The following is a 17,151-nucleotide window of genomic DNA, read 5'->3' as shown; positions in this document are numbered from 1 at the left end:
AAGGTGTTTGCCCACATCAACCTGCATGTCCCCATCCCAAGTCTCAGGGCTTCCTCCTTTCCAAACAAGGTCCTGACCTTGACATAGCAAGCTTTGTGGGATTGAGAATTCAACTTATCTGAAGTTATGCTACTCTTACATTTTTGCCATCAGGCTTCAAGAAGCCCTCGGATTTTCACACTTTCCCTTTACTTGGTGATTAACCACCCTCTGCCTGTCCTTGTCGATGGCTCCCAGTAATAGCCACTCAATTCCACAGTCTGGAAAATTGCGACCTCCCCCAAACTCCTAAAGATCTAAGATGCAGCACCCACCAGCGGTTCCCTCCCATCAATATCGCATCCTGGTTCAACACCAGGGACAGTTTGAATGCTTGTGCCACTACAGCCTGACATGTGCTATCAGTAGTCCATCAACCACAAGTGATAGGGTCCTCATTGCCAGCAAGCTGACAAGTGATCTCTCACCCAAATCCCACCTTAGAGTCTGCCTTCCTAGGATCACGGCTGGTACCACTTGTCATAGGGTAAGATTCCATAGAAGCAGATTCTGAGATGGAAATTCCGTGCAGAGGTGTTATTGTTCTCTAGAAAAATACCTATTAAAAAGTGATACCTGGAGGGAAGAGTGGGCAGAGGAAAAAGTTGAACTGCTGTACAGTTGCAACAGAGGCCACCTTTGATCCTCCAGGGAACTCAAACTAGGATGGCCCTTTAGAGAGATTGCAAGTTGAGGCAAGGGGGCAAGGTCTTTGAACCCCTGCAGCGAGTAGCACTGGAAGTGGACTGCCGCTGGGGAGGACGTGTGACCTGAGAGAGGCAGCTCCCTTCAGCCAGGACAATTCCCAGGGAGGCTTTCCCACACTGGCAGCTGGAGGAATGGGTGCCCCAGCCCTGAACGGGGCCCCTGGCAGCCCATCACAATGTGCCCTATCGGGTGCACTCAAGTTTCCAGGTTCAGTTGTTGATTTCTGTTTTGTTCTCTGCAGTTATATCAGTTATTGCTTGGTATCTTCTGGGCATTATTTTTAGAGATATATATTTATGATGGATATATCTTCTCTGTCAAGTTTTATAACTTTTATAAGTAGATGTCATGCTTATCTTTTCCTAATGATTTTTTTAAGATTCTATTTTGTCAGACATTAGGCTTATGACTTGCATCAGTCAGGGTTCAGCCAGAGAAGCAGAACCAGTAGGTCATACATACTAGGAGGTGGTTTGTTTTTTGTTTTTTTTTTTTTTTTTTTTTTTGCAAGGAATTGGCTTACTCAGTTGTGGAGGCTGACTAGGCAAGTTCAAAATCTGTAGGGCAGTCTGTCAGGAAGGGCAGGCTAGAAGCTTTGTCCAGAGTTTCTTCTTCATCTAGGAAGCCTTAATTCTGCTTTGAAGGCCTTTCAACTGATTCATTCAGACCCACCCAACTTATTTCAGATAATCTCCTTTACTTAATTCATCTGAGTTTATGGGCTTTAGCCACACCTACAAAATACCTTTACAACACCACCTAGGTTAGGGTTTGATTCAACAGTGGGAGAATTAGCCTTGCCAAGTTGGCCCATCAAAGATCATCAAACTACCCAACTTTCTTGTTGTTCAGATTTGCCTGGTGTGGTAATATTAAGACTCTCTGACACTCCACCCATCATGAGATGGGGTCTACATCAGACTCCACTTGATTCTACACAGACTTGTGACTACTTTGACCAAGAGTACAATGGAAGTGATGCTTTGTGACTTCCGAGGTTATATCATAGTCAGCTTTGGAGCTTCTCTCTCGTTCACTAGAACACCTGCTCTTGAAGCCCAGAGCTGCCATCTCAGCTGCCGGCTGAGTCCTTGATGCCGAAAAGGCCAAATACAGGCACTCTGGTCATATCCAAGCTGAGCTCATCTTTGAGCCATCTCAGCCAGAAGAGGAGGCATGTGAGTAAAGAAGACATCTTGGAAGTGGACCCTCCCTGCCATCAAATCATCTCAACTGAGGTTCCAGACACAGTGGAGCAGAGAAAAGCCACATCCACTGTTCCCCTTCCAGATTCCTGACCCACAAAATCCAGGAGCATAATAAAATGCTTGTCCTTTAACTCCATTAAAGAGTTTTGCCAACATTATCTAATGTTGGTTTGCCAACACAGCATTAGATAATGGGACCCCCTGAATGTTTTTCTATCCTTTTATTTTCAAGCATTTTCTGTAGGCTGTGAGTCTTTCATAAACCACATGACGCTGGATGTTGTTCTTTTTTCCAATCTGAGTGTCTCAGAATCAGATTCCTGCGGAGGGACTCGGAGCCTTTAAGAGTGAATGGTTATGAGCAGTAAAGCCCAAACCAGCACTTCGGGTCTTTCTGCCTTAAGACCCACATCTTCCCTGTCCATCCTTCCTCCGTGAACTCTGCCACCAGGTTTTCTCTGGTTGATTAGCGCGGGGCTCCAATCGCCCCCCGCCCAATCCGCATTCCCTTCCCCCAGATGCTGTAGCTCCCCGACCTCCCTCCCAGTCGTCTACCAGACCTGACTCTGCCCAGGGAAACTTTAAAGTGCCCTCAGAACCTCTGCGGCTAAAAAGCAAGTCCCAGCGATGGGCGGAGGAGGTTGCCATGGAGACGGGTCAGTGGTCCGCTGCTCGGGTGGGGAGGGCCGGGCGCGGCTTCCGATTGGCTCCGAGGGCGCGCGGCGTCCTTCCTGCGCACATGCGCGGTGGCCCCGAGGCGAGGTCACGGCGGAGCCGGGGCGCGGTGGGTTCCGGGCCGGGCTTCCTAGGACCGGCTGCGCGGGCGGCTCCGGCCGAGGCGCCGTGCTCTACGGGACGGACGCGGCGGGGCCGAGGCCCCTCCGCAGCGCGGGACCCAGCCCGCCACGCAGGCGCCGCGCCCGTCGCCATTGTTGCCCGGAGCTTCTCGGGCCGCTCGGCTGCGCGTCCGCCGGTCCGGCCACAGGTCAGGATGCGGGCGGCCTGCGGGGTCGGGGCTGCGGGGCAGTCCCCGCGCAGCGGCCCGCGAGCCTCAGACTGCGGAGTTAGGGGGACCTCGCGGGGTGGGGAGGCGAGGGTTGCCTCTGCCCTGTAGGCCTGGTGCGCAGCCGGCTTTGGGGGACACGACGGCGTTATAGGGGGTCAGAGCTGGAGCCCGTGGACAGGTGGTGTCGGTTCTCCTCCAGGTCAGGCCTGCAGTGAGGTTTTCTGCGGGAATCCTGGTTTCAAATGTATTCCGTAGGAATTGTGTCCTGTAGAAGCTCTTCACGGGCTTCAGGTTACACCAGTCTGCTTTTTTCCCGTGCCCAGCCCTCTGGTAGTGAAGGACTGGAACAGTCTGGCATTGATACGCAGAGCGGGTAAACGGCTCGCCCTTTTCCCCTGACCGTTCCCTTGGGAACCTTGAACTCTTTAAGGAGAAGTTCTCCTCCCAGTTTTTTCTAAGTAACAGATTTGCTGCTTTTTAGAGGCACTTTAGTCGTTACAACTTCTGTAACATCAGTGACTTTAATACTGAAGCTTTTTTTTTTCTGTAAAAAATGTTTGTTTCAACAAGTTAGAAGTTTGAGCTGTCTTTTTGCTTTGCTTCTATCACCACCCTTTTATGGCAGTCCCAAACCGTGCCCAGGACAGGTTGCATCTATTTTACAAGTCTAAGGATATCAGGGAGGTGGAGCACGGTAGACTCTGTGTTTATTTGTACACTGCGGGTCGCCTGCCTATTACTGTTTGTGCGTATGGCAGAGACCACCAGGAATTCTTGACCTTGTGTCTGTTCTTGTGTTTCAGGGTCTCTTAGCCATCCCTACAAGTTCTGGGCTCAGAGTTTGTAAGGAAGACTGCTAACTCTACCTTGCCTCTGTCTTGCCCCTGGCTGCAGCAGCCCTTGGTTAATGCCTTTGTGGTTCTAGCATGTGACTTCAAGCATTCGGCTCACTCCTGGAGAAATAAAGGCTATTGCCAGGTTGACTCTCCTGTGTGTAGCCATGTACTCCCCGAGCAAGAGGACGACCAGTTCATCACGTGCCCAAGTCCTTCTAATGTGGAAGCTGGACAAGGCTCAGAGTGGACCCCGCAATGCTGAGAAGGAAACCCTCGCCTCAAGACTCCTGCGTGACACTGAGACCTGTCGGCGGAATTTTAGGAATTTTCCATACCCAGACCTGGCTGGTCCTCGAAAGGCATTGAGTCAGCTCCGAGAGCTCTGCCTTAAGTGGCTGAGACCCGAGATTCACTCAAAGGAACAAATCCTGGAGCTGCTGGTCCTGGAGCAATTCCTGAGCATCCTGCCCGGGGAGGTTAGGACTTGGGTGAAGTCCCAGTACCCGGAGAGCAGCGAGGAGGTGGTGGCTCTGGTGGAGGACTTGACTCAGATTCTAGAGGAGGAAGGTAAGACTCGTGAGGGCAGAGGGGAGGAGTCCCGGGTGGTCTGAGAAGACAGCCACCACGTCAGAGAGCAGCCCTTTGAGGTGATTAGGAAAGCGGAGGTCAGGGAGTGAGCGAGAACAGGCTTCACTGAGCCCCTTCCTACCTGGCAGTCCTCTTGCAACTGCTCGGAACCCAACACACGTTCTGTAAACCCAGAGGACGTATCATAAACAGTGGCCAGACACAACCCAACTACCCCCATGTGCGCCTTCAGGAAGTCTCCCTGCAGAGGTTTGAAGCATTCTGCCAATAAATCATTTGCTTTGTGAATTGGGTTTTATGGTAACATACTTCCAAATATGTAGAAAAGTGTCCAGAGAATATTTCTTTGCTAAGTAAAAAGACAGCTCACAAAATTTCTATCACACAAGGGTTTAGTAGAAAACTGTGAATTTGGTACATATTCTGCAGCATCCCAGAGCAGACTTTGTTTTTGAAGCCTGCTCAAAAACAGGATAAGTTTCAGGATAAGTCATTGCCCCTTCCCTCCGGTTCTATGAAGCAGGGGCGCTGCTTTTGGTTTCCCTCTGAGTCCTCGCTTTAAGAAAATGTGGGCTTCTATTGGTGAAGAGTTCCCTAGGCTATTCATACAGGGCTGATCTCCACCATGGTCTCCTCCTCTTCCCTAGCTGCTCCGCAGAGCTCCACCCTTTCCCAAGAGACCCCAGAGGAAGACCCCAAAGGAAGACAAGCTTTCCAGGCAGGGTGGCTCAATGACTTCGTGACCAAAGTGAGTGTCAGTTTTTCTTTGATTTTAAAATGCCTTCCTAGTGTGTGAGGACACTTTCTAACCTGGCCCTCTACCTTCTGTGACCCCAGAAGTCCTATGAAGGACCTAAGCCTCAGGTTTTCTCCTCAAGTCACCGTGGCCTGTTAAGGTAGGTGAATGCCTTGTATAGGAAATGGGATCCATTGCTTCCCGTGATATCCTTTCCTCACTCTTTTACTTTAAGGCAGTGGTAGTGCATAGACGTTAAGGGATTCACCTCCACAGCCACACGGATCTAGATTTGCTTCCTGGGTCTGCCACTGAACCTGTGATTTGGGGCAAGACACTTAACCGCTCATAGCCTGAGTTACTAAGCTCTAATGAATAGAATATTCCTCTTAGATTGTGACAATTAAATATTATGAGACCTGTTAGCCTGGATTACAGCAAGTGATCAAGAAGGTCACAGGAAGATTAGACAATAGTTATTATTTTTCTTTGTTAACAAGTAATGAAAGGCCATGTATTGTGTGATGTTACTGTTTATTACGAGTCTGTGTTCTTTTAAGGAAGAGCAGCTCAGGCCATCTTAAGAGAAAGGTTTACTGTAAAATACACTAAAGTATACATGGTCTGAAATTGGTAACCAGAGTAAATTATTATTTGTAGACAGTACGAATGTTTACCCCAAAAACCTAAGAAAATCAAGGGAAAAACTGTTAGAAACAATAATAGAGAATTTGAGTAAAGTGGCAACAGAAAATGACATACAAAAATTTATCACTTTCTTAAATATACATAAAAATCAGATAGATGCTAAGATGAAATAAAAGGTTCCATTCACAGTATTACCCCCACATTTAAAATAACTACAACTAAGCATAGTATAAGCTTTGCAGTCCTGTGTTATTCTGTAGACATGAAAGAAGCCTTAATACTGTAAAACTGCCAGCTCTCCCTAAATTATACACTTATGTGTGATTTGAAAAATCCCAATACAATTTTTTAAAGAAACTTACAGTTTGTTTGAAAAACGTGAGAGTAAGCAAGAATTCTTTTTTTTTTTTTTTTTTTTATGAAGGAAGACCAGAGGGACGCTGACTTTACCAGGTTGTGAAATGTGTGCAGGCACAGTCGCTCCGTGTGGTTATCGCTGCCGGTTTTATTTTAGAGAGGAAGAAGGGGGGCTTCCCTGGTGGTCCAGCGCATAAGGATCTGCCTTCTGATGCAGGCGACGCGGGTTCCGTCCCTGCTTGGGGAACTAACATCCCACATGCCGTGGGGCAGCTAAGCCCGCATACCGCACTACAGAGCCCACGCGCTCTGGAGCCCGGACACCACAACGAGAGAGTCCACACGTCGCAACTACTGAGTCTGTGTGCCACAACCAGAGGGAAGCCCGCACGCCACAATGAAGAGCCCACGCACTGCAACGAAAGATCCGCGTGCCACAGCTAAGACCCAGCGCAGCCAAAAATAGATAGAGAGAGAGAGAGAGAGAGAGAGACATAGAGAGATAGATAGATAAGAGGGAAGAAGGAAGGGCTCTGCATTCCATCATAGAGCACAGAAAATATCTTAAAATGTCAAACTGTAACACATTTAATTTATTTGTGAGGCAATGCTTGAAAGTCAAACCATTTTCTCTGTGTCATCTATGTTTAAATCCTTTTATCCTTGAAGATGGAGCCACCAACGCATGCACTGAAACTGATGTATTCTACTTTGTTTTCAGACTTCCCCTCAGGCCATTCAGGTCTGCTTATCCATACGTTGGGCAAAGGTATTGACTAGGTAATTTTTAGGGTCCTACCAAAGCTCAAGACTCTGTGGTTTCCCCCACCACATACACACACCTGTGCCGTCACCGTCCCCTTCCTACTAGTTCCTGAACCAAGTTAAGTCACGTTTGATGTTTCAGGAATCCATGACATTCACAGATGTGGCCGTGGACATCACCCGGGAGGACTGGGAGCTCATGCGTCCTGTGCAGAAGGAGTTGTACAAGACGGTGACGCTGCAGAACTACTGGAACATGGTTTCTCTGGGTGAGCGTCGTCTGCGCCCGGCCCTCCTCCCTGCATACACACCCGAGTCTTTCTCCCCTCAGCTGTTAAAAATGGTCGGGCCTAGAGGTGAGCGCGCTTGTCCATTCAGGCACAGAAATGGCAAAGTTCTGCTCCCTTTTCCCAAATGAAAGGTTTCTAAGTGAAAGGTCATCAGAAGGTACGACGCACAGCCTCCCAGGGCCACCACCCAACGCCGCGCCCTGCCCAATGCCTCCCTCCCCGGGATCTCTAGGCGTGCATCCTCCAGGGTGCAGGAGATTTTTGTCCCAGCTCCGAAAAGGACAGTGACCTCATTCGTGAGGTCATGTCCGTGAACCATTCTTTTCCTGTAGAGATCTGTCCTCGTGGGTAAGAAGTCGGGTAGTAAAAGTTGAACAACGGTTTATCTCCAGGGTAAAACTCACTCTGTTCCTCCTGAACAGGACTTACAGTGTACAGACCAACCGTGATTCCCATACTGGAAGAACCATGGATGGTGATAAAAGAAATTTTAGAAGGCCCTAGTCCAGGTGAGAGAACCACCAGCCGATGAGGTTCTTCGTGTTTGAGAGCCTGTACTATATCCTAAGTATGGTGAGATTTGGTTTTCCACGTGGCCAAGTCACTGCGCAAAGACACCCCAGCCTGCTGAGAGGCCTGGGCTGCTTGGCGTTGCTCCCTTACAGAGGCCGTCTTCGCAGGACATTTTCCAGGTGTCGTTTTTACACGCTGCCGACCACCCCCAACCCCCCTCTTATTGTGTGCTTCGCCATGATCCCTGGGTTCTCTGCCTTAGAGTTTTGTCTGGGGCTTTCCATGTGTTCCCTCCCTCTTTTTTTTTTTTTTTTTTTGCGGTACGCGGGCCTCTCACTGCTGTGGCCTCTCCCGTTGCGGAGCACAGGCTCCGGACGCGCAGGCGCAGCGGCCGCGGCTCACGGGCCCAGCCGCTCCGCGGCACGTGGGATCTTCCCGGACCGGGGCACGAACCCGCGTCCCCTGCATCGGCAGGCGGACTCTCAACCACTGCGCCACCAGGGAAGCCCCCTCCCTCTATTTTTAAGCATGCATGAATGTCCCCTAAAATCTTAAATTTCAAACCTTCTCAACTTCTTTTTGAGTTTCTTTTATTCTGTTTATTGACAAAACCCTGTAGCCCCCTGCCTCCACTCTCCTCATTCCTTTCTTTTTTATGTTCTAATTATTGAAAAAGATAACGTGTTTGCAAGATCAAAAATTATAAAAATATATAAAGCCAGATCTATGCAGATAGAAGTCCCCACCTGTTTGCCGCATTCACCCGGTTCCTGCATCTGCGTCGTCACCTGTGGCTTGACACCTAGAGGTCACGTGACTGTTCTATTCCCTGATGACCTTCCAGTTAAGGTTCTTAGCATCCACTGTGGATTCTTGCTTTATTACATTGCTGGTTGCAAAATGGTGATTTTCTAATTCCACCATCTCTTCTAAATGATTAATCTGTAAAGAATACCTATCCCTCCCACCCCGGTTTATATGTATATGTCACTGTGGACTAGTGGGATTTTTAAAAATTCAATGTATTGTTAGTCCATTAATTCCAGCTGAGGGGGGGTATTTGTTTTTGCTGCTCAGTTGTCCCAAATTTCAGCGATGGGAGTCTTTCAGATCAAGTCCTTTTGAGGCGTCCCCGTTAGTCTTTGAGCATTTCCTTGCTTTCTGGCAGAGAATCGTGGGCTCACTTCATGCCTACCTTAGACCTGGAATTTCTTTAAGGAACAGTGGTTCATCTTAGTGAGGGTTAGTGATGAGAGGCCAGGATCTGGGCAGTGAGTGCACTCACTACTCTGGGTACCATTGCTTCTAGATCTGTTCAGTAGATAGAGCTGTGTGTGTGTGTGTGTGTGTGTGTGTGTGTGTGTGTGTGTGTGTGTGTGTGTGTGTGTGTGTGTTTGTAGGTTTTTTGAATCCTGAGTTCATACTGGTGACTTGAATTCAAATCTAGCACCACAAGGGCAGTCTATCTTGTACCTCCCCATATCTGTTTTCTACTTCCTTTCCCACAGAATGAGTCATCTGGTTCCCAATATCAGTATATCTGCTCATTTGCTCTGTCATATAATCACACAAAAATGGTTTCAGAAGTATATCATTATCTCTCAGATAACAGACTGCTCAGGCAACGTTCAAAATTCGTTCATGTCCTTAGAATATATTCCACTGAAGATATAGAGGATACTGGGTTCAAAGTTGCTTGAATTCTTTCTTTCTGGTTATCTGAACAGTTTGATACACAGTTAAACTTGTTTGATTACATTTGTGTTCAAGTTTAGTATTTTCTTGTTTATTGATTCTTTTTTAATTTTACATTTTTCAGTATGTAAAAGCATTAATGCAGTTCAGACATCAAAACTATAGAAAGGTATACACTCCCATCCCTTCTGCCCTGTTCCCGTCCACTTCCTGTAGGTTACAGGGCTCACTATCTCTCGTTTATCCTTCCTGTGTTTCTCTTTGCAGAGATAAATCATAAATATAGTCTTATCTCTCCTTTTGTATACAAAAGAAGTACACTGTACTCTTTTGCATTTTGCTTCCCTATTCCCTTTTTTTTTTTTTTTTTTTTTTTTAATTTAAGCCACTGCCTTCTAGTATGTTTACCAGTATTGATGCTGGAATCCAGAATTAACAGCAAATTAAACAATAATGCCAATATAATACACTACTTTAGAGTGAATTGCTTAACTTTTTAAAAAAGTTAACTTTATCTGGTCATCTGGTATTTTGAGGGTCCCACTACTTGAAAAGCTAGTTCTTCTCATAATTTATGGCCTATTTGCTTTAGTTGGCAGAATGACCCAAAATATACAGTGAATTCTTTAGGGAGTGAGTTCAGCATACTCTCAACACTGAGAAAACCCATGGCAAGATGGCGCTAGGCCTTTGCTGGAGTCAGGACCGTCTTCTGGGAGGTTCTGCCTACCTGGGACCACTTGAGGTTTTTAGGTGATTCAGGTTGAATTAAGGCTGTAAGCCCACAAGAGGGGTAGTTTATGTATTTTGGGGGGAGATTTTGCTCCCACCAAAGAGCACAAAACTGAGAAAGGCAAGGTCCTCTTTTCCTTCTGTAGAGGTGAGGTGTTTGGGTTTTGTTTGTTTCTCTGGCCTGTCCTCATACAGGGTGTAGCGCAGAGTGTGCAGACTCCTGCCGGCTGCCCCACGTTGGCTGCAGACTCTGTCTTCTGGCCCCCGAGCCCCTTGCACCCTGAAGGGGAAGCTGAAGGTCGTCAGCAGGATGGAGGAGTGTCTCAGGAAGCCAGCTTCAACTTTCGCTCACTTCTGGTCTTCCTGCTCTCACTTGATTTTTGACTTGCAGGATTTCACTTTCTCATCAGCTCAGAGATGTATACGTTGAACCTTTGGTTAGGGCATCTCATCAGTCATACCTGAGGGAATGGAAACTTTGATGATTCACAAATCGATTAGTAGTGTTGGCTTTCAATGGCCATTCCTGTCTCAGAACTTTATGGTCTTTACATCATACAGGACCCAGCCATTCTTTCAGGTTCAGCCCAAGCCAGATCTCACCTAGAAGTGTTCCTTCATTACCTGGTCAACACTGATCTCTTCTGCTAGAAACATTACACCACTGTTTGATATTTAACACTTCTAATCGGTCCTTTCCAGTTAGTTGTATACACACATTTAAGCCCTGCTTAATGATCTGAATTTCTGAATTACCAGTAAACTGACGGGTTTAAAAATGTGTGCTTGTAGTAGTGATTTCTTCGTGCTTGTCATTCAGACTTGTTACTTTAAGCCTGTTAATTATAACTTTAGTACTTGCTTCTCAGGTGTATGGAACAGTCTGTCACAGACTGATTCTGATTACGTAGGTGCTAAACTCAGCTTCTGGACTCTCTCATTGTTTTTGTGTATATACACACCTACCCATGCTGTCTGTTAACATTCTCATTTCGTTTTTCTCAGGGGGGAGTAATAAATCCTGGTTTGAGAAAGTTGTTTTTAGATTTTTTTCCTCTAGAAAAAGTAATATAGCAACACTTCTAGTACCAAATAACAATAAAAGAAATATAACCAATTTCTTGAAAATCAGAAAATATTTTTTGAAACTTAAACTCTCATTGTTAGCACTTTGGTAATACATATCTAGCTCTAATGAGTTTTCATGCTAGTTACAGTACTCTTTTTTTTCATTTAACCTTACTCCTAAGCATTTTCTAGTGTCTAATTTTTGTATTTGAATCAAGATAATAAAAGTAGTTTGTAAATTCAGGCAGCACAAGGAAGCATAATGAAGTATGTGTCTCTCTCCCCTCGCCAAGCTATGTACACAGACCTGCAGGGAGTGCTGATCTCAGGGAAGAAGGCCCTGGTTTTGGGTGAGGGGTTGGAGACACACATCTTTACACAGATGGGATCTTTCTGTGTGTACCGTTTTATCCCTCTCTCTCTCTTTTTTTCACTTAATATTTCCCGCACACCTTTTCATATCGATGTACCTATTTTTATCAGTTATCAATATTCCGTTATCTCCTATTCTAACTAGTGCTTTACTGATGGATGAATCTATTGAATGTATATATTTGTAAAGTTATTATACTTTGATCTGTGTTATAGAAAGTTTCTGGACTATCCACCATTTTTGCTATATCTTAAACTCCATATTTCATTATATTTCATATATATAATTCTTAATATTTGCAAGTTTTGTGTTTCTTATCTGATTTCAAAGGAGAAAGGTATTGCAACTTAAATTTGTTTTAAACCATCATAATAGAAACATAATAGGCATCAACAAATGCGTATTTGATGGCTTTGCAGTCAGGTTTGGGGGTCCAGGTGTGTGTGTGTGTGTGTGTGTGTGTGTGTACGCTTTGAATTCACCTTTTTACAACAAGCTATTTTCATTTATTTTACCAGTTCTATTCAGTGGCCTTCATATCCAGAGTCTTGGGCCATTTTCTGAAGGAAATGTAAAAGAAGCATAAGCCATTTCCATAGTTTGCATCTGAGTTGGAAATATAAGAAACACACAAAACTGTGAAATAATAATATAAAGCCAAGTTCTGCCATGGGCCCAATATTTTATTAGGTTGGACCATATGAAACTGCTGATATTCAGCCAGATTGACCTACAAAAAAGGCAGTTTCATATGATTCAACCTAATCTGTATTTTAGGAATCTAAGAAGGAGGAGAGAAACATGAGCTGGGCCATAAGCATCTCTTTCAGTAGGTGGAGAAGGTGTCATAAGAGAAGCCTGGAGTCTGGAATTAGTGGCACCTTTAGAAGATTATAAGGACATAGTTCTAAGTTATGTGGATAACTTTGAACTTTAAGCTGAATATGAATTGTGATAGAGAAGGGAATACAGTAGAAAAGGCTAGATTATTTGGGGTCTCAGTACTGAGTGGAGGTATTTTAACTTTTCTTTCTTTAACTTTTATCCTTTGAGCCGCTGATCCTGAAACTTCAGTGTGATTCAAACCTCCTGGAGGGCTCAGCCCCACCCCTGTTTTCTGACTCAGTATGTCTGGGAGGGGCCCAGTCACTTGACATATTTCAGGTGACAGTGATGCTCATGCCACTGGTCTGGGGATTGTACCCCTGAGAACCATGGCTTCAGGCTGTAAGAGTTACTAGACATATTGAAACACGGAACACACACCGTGAAACTGCCTCCAGAATATTATGTACAGTGTGCAAGGTGGATTGGAAGGAGGGGTGGTGACAGTCAGCCTGCTTTATGACCCATTATGTAAATTACAGCTTATATGATTTAAATGTTTGTGTAATAAAAGTCATCCCAGGTTGTCCCTCAGTTTATCATCTGTTTTCACTTCTTAGCTCTGTCACCTGACCTAACCTATTAACTCCATGCCCGTGTTGAATAGGGAGGAGCCTCTCCTTCTTCAACAATTTAGTCCTGTTTCTGTCCTTTTATTCTCCTTTCCCAAGCATTAAGGACCATGCTATGAGGTTGTCAGAGCCATAGTCTTTTTAGGCATTTTATTGATGTTCATTGTTTTGTTTCTGATTTGGCAGTTTCCTTTCTCCAAATAGAGGAAGACTTTTTATGTACTTTTTAAATTTCAGAATGGGAAACGGAAGCCCAAGAGTGTACTCCGGTGGAAAATGTTTCTAAACTCACAAAGGATGGAACCAAGACCATCAAGCTGGAAGAACCCTATGACTATGATGAAAGATTGGAGGGGCAAGCAACAGAGACCTTCAGGAGAATTCCCACCAACGAGAGAGATTTCGGTTTGAAGTCAGTCCTTTCCGAAGATGATCATGCAGAAGACTATAAATACGATATATATAGAAGTAATTTTGAAAAGCATTCAAACCTAATGATACAGTTTGATACCCAATCAGATGATAAAACTTCTGTGTACGACGAAGGCAAGGCCACATTCAGTCACGTCTCTTATGGTATCGTACACAGGAAAATATATCCCGGAGAGAAGCCTTATAAGTGTAATGTGTGTGGGAAGAAGTTCAGAAAGTACCCATCCCTCATCAAACACCAAAGTAGCCATGCCAAAGAGAAGTCTTATGAATGTGAAGAATGTGGGAAAGAGTTCAGACACGTCTCATCCCTCATTGCACATCAGAGGATGCACACTGGAGAGAAGCCCTATGAATGCCACCAGTGCGGGAAAGCCTTCAGCCAACGCGCACACCTCACCATCCACCAGCGGATCCACACGGGAGAGAAACCCTACAAGTGCGACGACTGCGGGAAAGACTTCAGCCAGCGCGCACACCTCACCATCCACCAGAGGACACACACGGGAGAGAAACCCTACAAGTGCTTGGAGTGTGGCAAAACCTTCAGCCACAGTTCATCGCTGATTAATCACCAGAGAGTTCATACCGGAGAAAAACCTTACATATGCAACGAGTGTGGGAAAACGTTCAGCCAGAGCACGCACCTCCTTCAGCATCAAAAGATACACACAGGGAAGAAACCATATAAATGCAATGAGTGTTGGAAAGTGTTCAGTCAGAGCACTTACCTTATCCGGCATCAGAGGATTCATTCTGGAGAGAAGTGTTATAAATGCAACGAATGTGGAAAAGCCTTCGCTCACTCCTCCACTCTTATTCAGCATCAGACCACTCACACTGGAGAGAAGTCCTATATATGCAATATATGTGGGAAAGCCTTCAGCCAGAGTGCAAACCTTACCCAACATCACAGAACACATACCGGAGAGAAACCCTATAAGTGCAGTGTGTGTGGGAAGGCCTTCAGCCAGAGTGTACACCTTACTCAGCACCAGAGGATTCACAACGGAGAAAAACCCTTTAAATGCAATATATGTGGGAAAGCATATAGACAGGGTGCAAATCTTACTCAGCATCAAAGGATCCATACCGGAGAGAAACCCTATAAATGCAATGAATGTGGGAAAGCATTTATTTATTCGTCATCACTTAATCAGCATCAGAGAACTCATACTGGAGAAAGACCCTATAAGTGTAACGAATGTGACAAAGATTTTAGCCAGAGAACATGCCTTATTCAGCACCAGAGAATTCACACAGGAGAGAAGCCCTATGCATGCCGTATATGTGGTAAAACCTTCACCCAGAGTACAAACCTCATTCAGCATCAGCGTGTTCATACAGGTGCCAAACATCGTAATTAATGCATATGCGAGACTTCATTTAGGTTTTAAAACTTAACCATTTAAAATTCTATTTTGTATTCTGTGTTAGAAACATTATTCAAGAGAAGTGCAATATGGGTTAGATTATCACTCAGCAGAAGTATCAGAATTAGTGACGTGGATATAACCTATTTAAATGTACTGTGAAATTTAAGAAGAAAACATTCACTTCTTAACCTTTATTTGATACCAGTTTAATTCATTCCAGAAAGAAACCCTAGGAAAGTAAGAGTACTCAAAAACCTGTAACCCATCAACTCTTACCATGTTTCAAGTACTTCTTAAGGAGGCCTTACGAATGTAACTTGGGAAAGCTTCCATCCAGTAGAGCTTTCACACCAGAGAGTAATCCTGGGTAACAGAAAAAAAGCTGCTTTCAGGCCTTTAGTTCTTCTCAGCTTTGAAGCCTTAAATATGTAAAGGTCCCTTCCCCCCTTTTACTTCCCTTTTCCTATTATGCCATAACTGCCATGTGGAGCCAGTAGGTTTGCAAAAAAAAAAAAAAAAAAAGTTGAAAGTATCTTAACGATTTCTATGTGACCACAGTTTAATTACGCTTTCCTTTAAATATTGAAACATTAAAGAAAGAGAAGCTTAATGAAAGATGATCTGTTAGGAGAAACTAATGTGTCTATAATCCTTAGACATGTGTACAAATTTACAGGCAAAGACTAAACCCCCAAGCTTAATATTTAAAATGTATTAGCCTTAGTTTTTAGTTCACTAGCTTTTGACAACTGTCATCCAGAAGGAAAAAAATAAGAATGCAATTCTTTTTTTTTTTTCTACCTGACTCCAAAATTCATACCTTAAAGTTCCCCTGTGACTTACTGTAGAAAGTCTGTTTCTTCCTTTGAAACACGTTTCTTGAGTGCCTGCTGTGCTCAGGGCCCAAACTTCCTAACTGGATTCTTCCAGGGCTTAAATGCCGAAAACCACAGCTGATTTAAGCAATAGAAAGCTTTCTAAAGTAATGAAAGATAAAGTCAAGTGTTCAGTGGAAAGTGTTCAGTCAGAGCACTTACCTTATCCGGCATGTTAACCAGTACATCGTGGAATGAACCTAAGAAACCTGCTAAAATGGGTTGCCAGATGCAGCCCCATTATCTTAAGGAAGTAATGAAAGCAGCTATTTAAATAGTATGAGGAAAAAATAACTAGTGGAAAATAGGTTTGAGTTCAGTGCAGAAAGTGGGTTGGGGGAAAAAATTGAAGACGTAAGGGTGAGGAAAGAGAACACAGAGGCAACTGTTAATAACTGAAGTGTTGCTGGACTTGGTTTACTTAAGAAAATTAGTGACTACTTGAATAAAGCAAAATTCAGCCTGTTTATAAGAAGAAACTGAAACTGAAATGACTGATTTCAAAAGGATAATTGAAATTGGTACTCCTTGTATGTGTAAGTAAAATAGGGATTACTCTTAAAATAACAGGGAAAAGAAGTTTCATTGGAAAAAGCATTGATGCAGAAACTATCATTGATACAGTAATCATTCAACAGTAATAACTGAGTTTGTGGGGTCCCAAACAGCATAAAAGGAAAACTGGTAGAAACGCAAATAGAAACGGGTGAAAATACTATTGTATTTACTATCCACAGCATTGCACTCAGAATTTAAGACCATGTCCTGAGAGCTGACCTTTCCTCTTGCTCTTGTTTCTTTCTTCAGTGCCTTGCATATGGTAGATGCTCAAGTTATGTTGGTTGAATTAATGAATAAATAAGTAGTCAAGTTAGACTTGAGTAATAAGGTAGAAGTAACTGATATGGAGTGAAATTGGCAAAATTTTAAATACTTTTTTGTGCATACATGCAAAGAAATATTTAACAAATATTGGTCGTTTGTTAGTGACAGGAACTACTTAAAAATGAAGAATGAGAATCCCCAGATCTTAACAATGGGGATATTCCTGAAAAATCAGGGGACATCTTTGCACAGGAAGTTTTCCTGAGCTAGGTGAGGAAAACCTGATATAAATTCTGGTGTCATAAATACCAATTTAAGCATGAGTTGACCATGCAGCTTCATTTGGACGTTGGAAAAACCTGGTTGGCCGGGGGCGGGGGGCGGGGGTGGGGGCAGTGGCGAAGGACCTGGGGTACCAGCATCTTCAAGTCTTTCTTGTTGAGTGTTTTCTTCAAGAAGTTGCTTTCCCCTTGTCCTCCTGATAGTTAACCTCGATGTCACGGAATCATCCTTCACAAAGTGCAGATTTTCTCCAGGTTGCATAATACTCAAAATTATGCTTATGCCATAGTTATCATGTTAAAAAAAATAACCATTGTATTTAAGATGCAATTTTTATAATAG

General features: G+C 44.2%; 1 protein-coding gene across 2 annotated transcripts; it reads left to right on the top strand.

Annotated features, from left to right (window-relative positions):
- The first annotated feature begins 3,764 nt into the window (after nt 1–3,764).
- ZNF287 (zinc finger protein 287) lies at nt 3,765–16,890 on the top strand. Of its 2 annotated transcripts, XM_059048432.2 has the most exons (5): nt 3,765–4,364; nt 5,033–5,133; nt 7,034–7,160; nt 7,604–7,690; nt 13,257–16,890. In XM_059048432.2, exons 1-5 carry the CDS (start codon nt 3,962–3,964, stop codon nt 14,816–14,818), a joined length of 2,280 nt encoding a protein of 759 aa, XP_058904415.1. In that variant the 5' UTR covers nt 3,765–3,961; the 3' UTR covers nt 14,819–16,890. The 2 variants fall into 2 exon arrangements, with proteins under 2 accessions (XP_058904415.1, XP_066877820.1); XM_067021719.1 differs by lacking the exon at nt 5,033–5,133 and having other exon boundaries at nt 4,281–4,364.
- The last annotated feature ends 261 nt before the right edge of the window (nt 16,891–17,151 follow it).

This window comes from Kogia breviceps, chromosome 19 (genome assembly GCF_026419965.1).
Source record: "Kogia breviceps isolate mKogBre1 chromosome 19, mKogBre1 haplotype 1, whole genome shotgun sequence".
Lineage (NCBI taxonomy): Eukaryota > Metazoa > Chordata > Mammalia > Artiodactyla > Physeteridae > Kogia > Kogia breviceps.
Note: the sequence above shows the minus strand (reverse complement) of the source record. Positions and strands in the feature narration are given on the sequence as shown.

Bases quoted from the DNA above. Each gene is read 5' to 3' on its own strand.
- ZNF287 (XM_059048432.2), top strand. From the start codon at position 3,962: ATGTACTCCCCGAGCAAGAGGACGACCAGTTCATCACGTGCCCAAGTC. The intron at 5,134-7,033 runs GTGAGTGTCAGT...TTGATGTTTCAG, and splicing joins TCAATGACTTCGTGACCAAA to GAATCCATGACATTCACAGA. The intron at 7,691-13,256 runs GTGAGAGAACCA...TTTAAATTTCAG, and splicing joins TTTAGAAGGCCCTAGTCCAG to AATGGGAAACGGAAGCCCAA.